Below are 1377 nucleotides of genomic sequence, written 5' to 3'. Positions count from 1 at the left end.
ATTAAAGATTCACCAAAACAAATTATAAATATAAATATATATATATAAGTTTGAGTGATTTCATAGAAATATCTGTGGAATACCTTTAAATGATAATCTGTGGTTGTAAGTGGAAATAGAATTATTGCTCTGGTCGATCCTCTCTATACGGATGTTAGCAACATATTCTTTTTTTTTTCTATTTACATGTGAATTATTTCACATGCTCCACGCCCCCTCCCGCGCGCGCGTGTTCCCCGCAGACCTGTCAGTGTGCAGCGCGTGAGTCGGAGCGGGGCTCGCCGCTGATCGCATGCGGCTTCTGCAGGTGTCAGTGTGACTGGAAAGCCAGTAGGAGGGACTTGATGCTCCAACTTCTCTCATTTTTTATTTTTTGCATCTCTCCGGCTCTCTAGCCAGTCGTCCTGGTCCTGCTCGGGAGAGAAAGAGAGAGAGAGAGACAGAGAGAGAGAGAGAGAAAGAGAGAGAGAGACAGAGAGAGAGAGCGCGCACGAGAGAGAGAGAGCGCGAGAGGCGACGACTGGCATCGGCAGCGCCGCATTTCGTGGGAACACACAATGCATCTGAGGCTGACCGAGCGACTGGAAACTGTTTTTACCGCGCTTTCCTATTTTTGATTCGCGTTTCTCTCCTGCATTTATATATTTATTTATTTGTGTTGCGTCTTGTCTGTCTTTTTTTTTTCGTCCTTCTTTTTCTTTTTACCCCCACCTCCTCCCTCTTCTTCTTCGTCTTCTTTTTTTTTTTTCCCACCCAGCAGCCTCTGACGCGCAAGGACACTACAGCATCCATCCACGGCAGGAACGCTCACACAGAGCATCCTCTGTACAGGCGCACCAGCCGTCCGTCCTTCCTTCCTTCCTTCCTTTCTCTCTTACCTTCCTTCCTCCCACTCTCCTCCTCTCTCTTTTTTTCTCTCATCCTCTCTTGTTTCTGTCGGAACCCAGAGGACATCGGGAACCCTTGCTTATACTTAACCCCCCTCTTCCTCTCCACCCACCCACACACCCACTTTTTTTTTCTCTCTTCCTCCCCCCCCCCCCTGGCCTCCCTCTTCTCTCCAACGGAGACATGGATCTATGGTTTCGCTCGGTCCGGATTTGCTGGTGGAGGGTTTTGCTTCTGATGAGTGTTTTCCAGGACTACCTGAGCTCCATGCTGGAATGCCCGCCGACCTGCAGCTGCTCTCAAACAGAGATCTATTGCAATAAGTCCGACAACGGCAGGTTCTTCCCGCTGCTCGCCCTGCAAGACACCGGCAGCAACGGGACCGGCGTGGATATCGCGGACTTATTCAAAAACATCACCTCCATGTAAGTAGCTGCGGATTATGCTGCGCGTTTCTGAATCATTAATTGAGCCCCCCCAGATCCCCCC

General features: G+C 49.5%; 1 protein-coding gene across 3 annotated transcripts in view; it reads left to right on the top strand.

Annotated features, from left to right (window-relative positions):
- The first annotated feature begins 476 nt into the window (after positions 1-476).
- The window catches only part of ntrk3b (neurotrophic tyrosine kinase, receptor, type 3b), a 273282-nt gene continuing 272381 nt past the window's right edge, over positions 477-1377 (top strand). For 2 of the 3 annotated variants that reach the window (XM_008404814.2, XM_008404812.2), the window contains exon 1: positions 480-1313. In XM_008404814.2, coding sequence (XP_008403036.1) covers positions 1072-1313 — 242 coding nt within the window. In that variant the 5' untranslated portion in view covers positions 480-1071. Of the gene's footprint in view, positions 1314-1377 lie in introns of all 3 variants that reach the window. The other variant, XM_008404813.2, reaches the window with a different exon arrangement.

Source organism: Poecilia reticulata, linkage group LG3, assembly GCF_000633615.1.
Source record: "Poecilia reticulata strain Guanapo linkage group LG3, Guppy_female_1.0+MT, whole genome shotgun sequence".
NCBI classification, from domain to species: Eukaryota; Metazoa; Chordata; class Actinopteri; order Cyprinodontiformes; family Poeciliidae; genus Poecilia; species Poecilia reticulata.
Note: the sequence above shows the minus strand (reverse complement) of the source record. Positions and strands in the feature narration are given on the sequence as shown.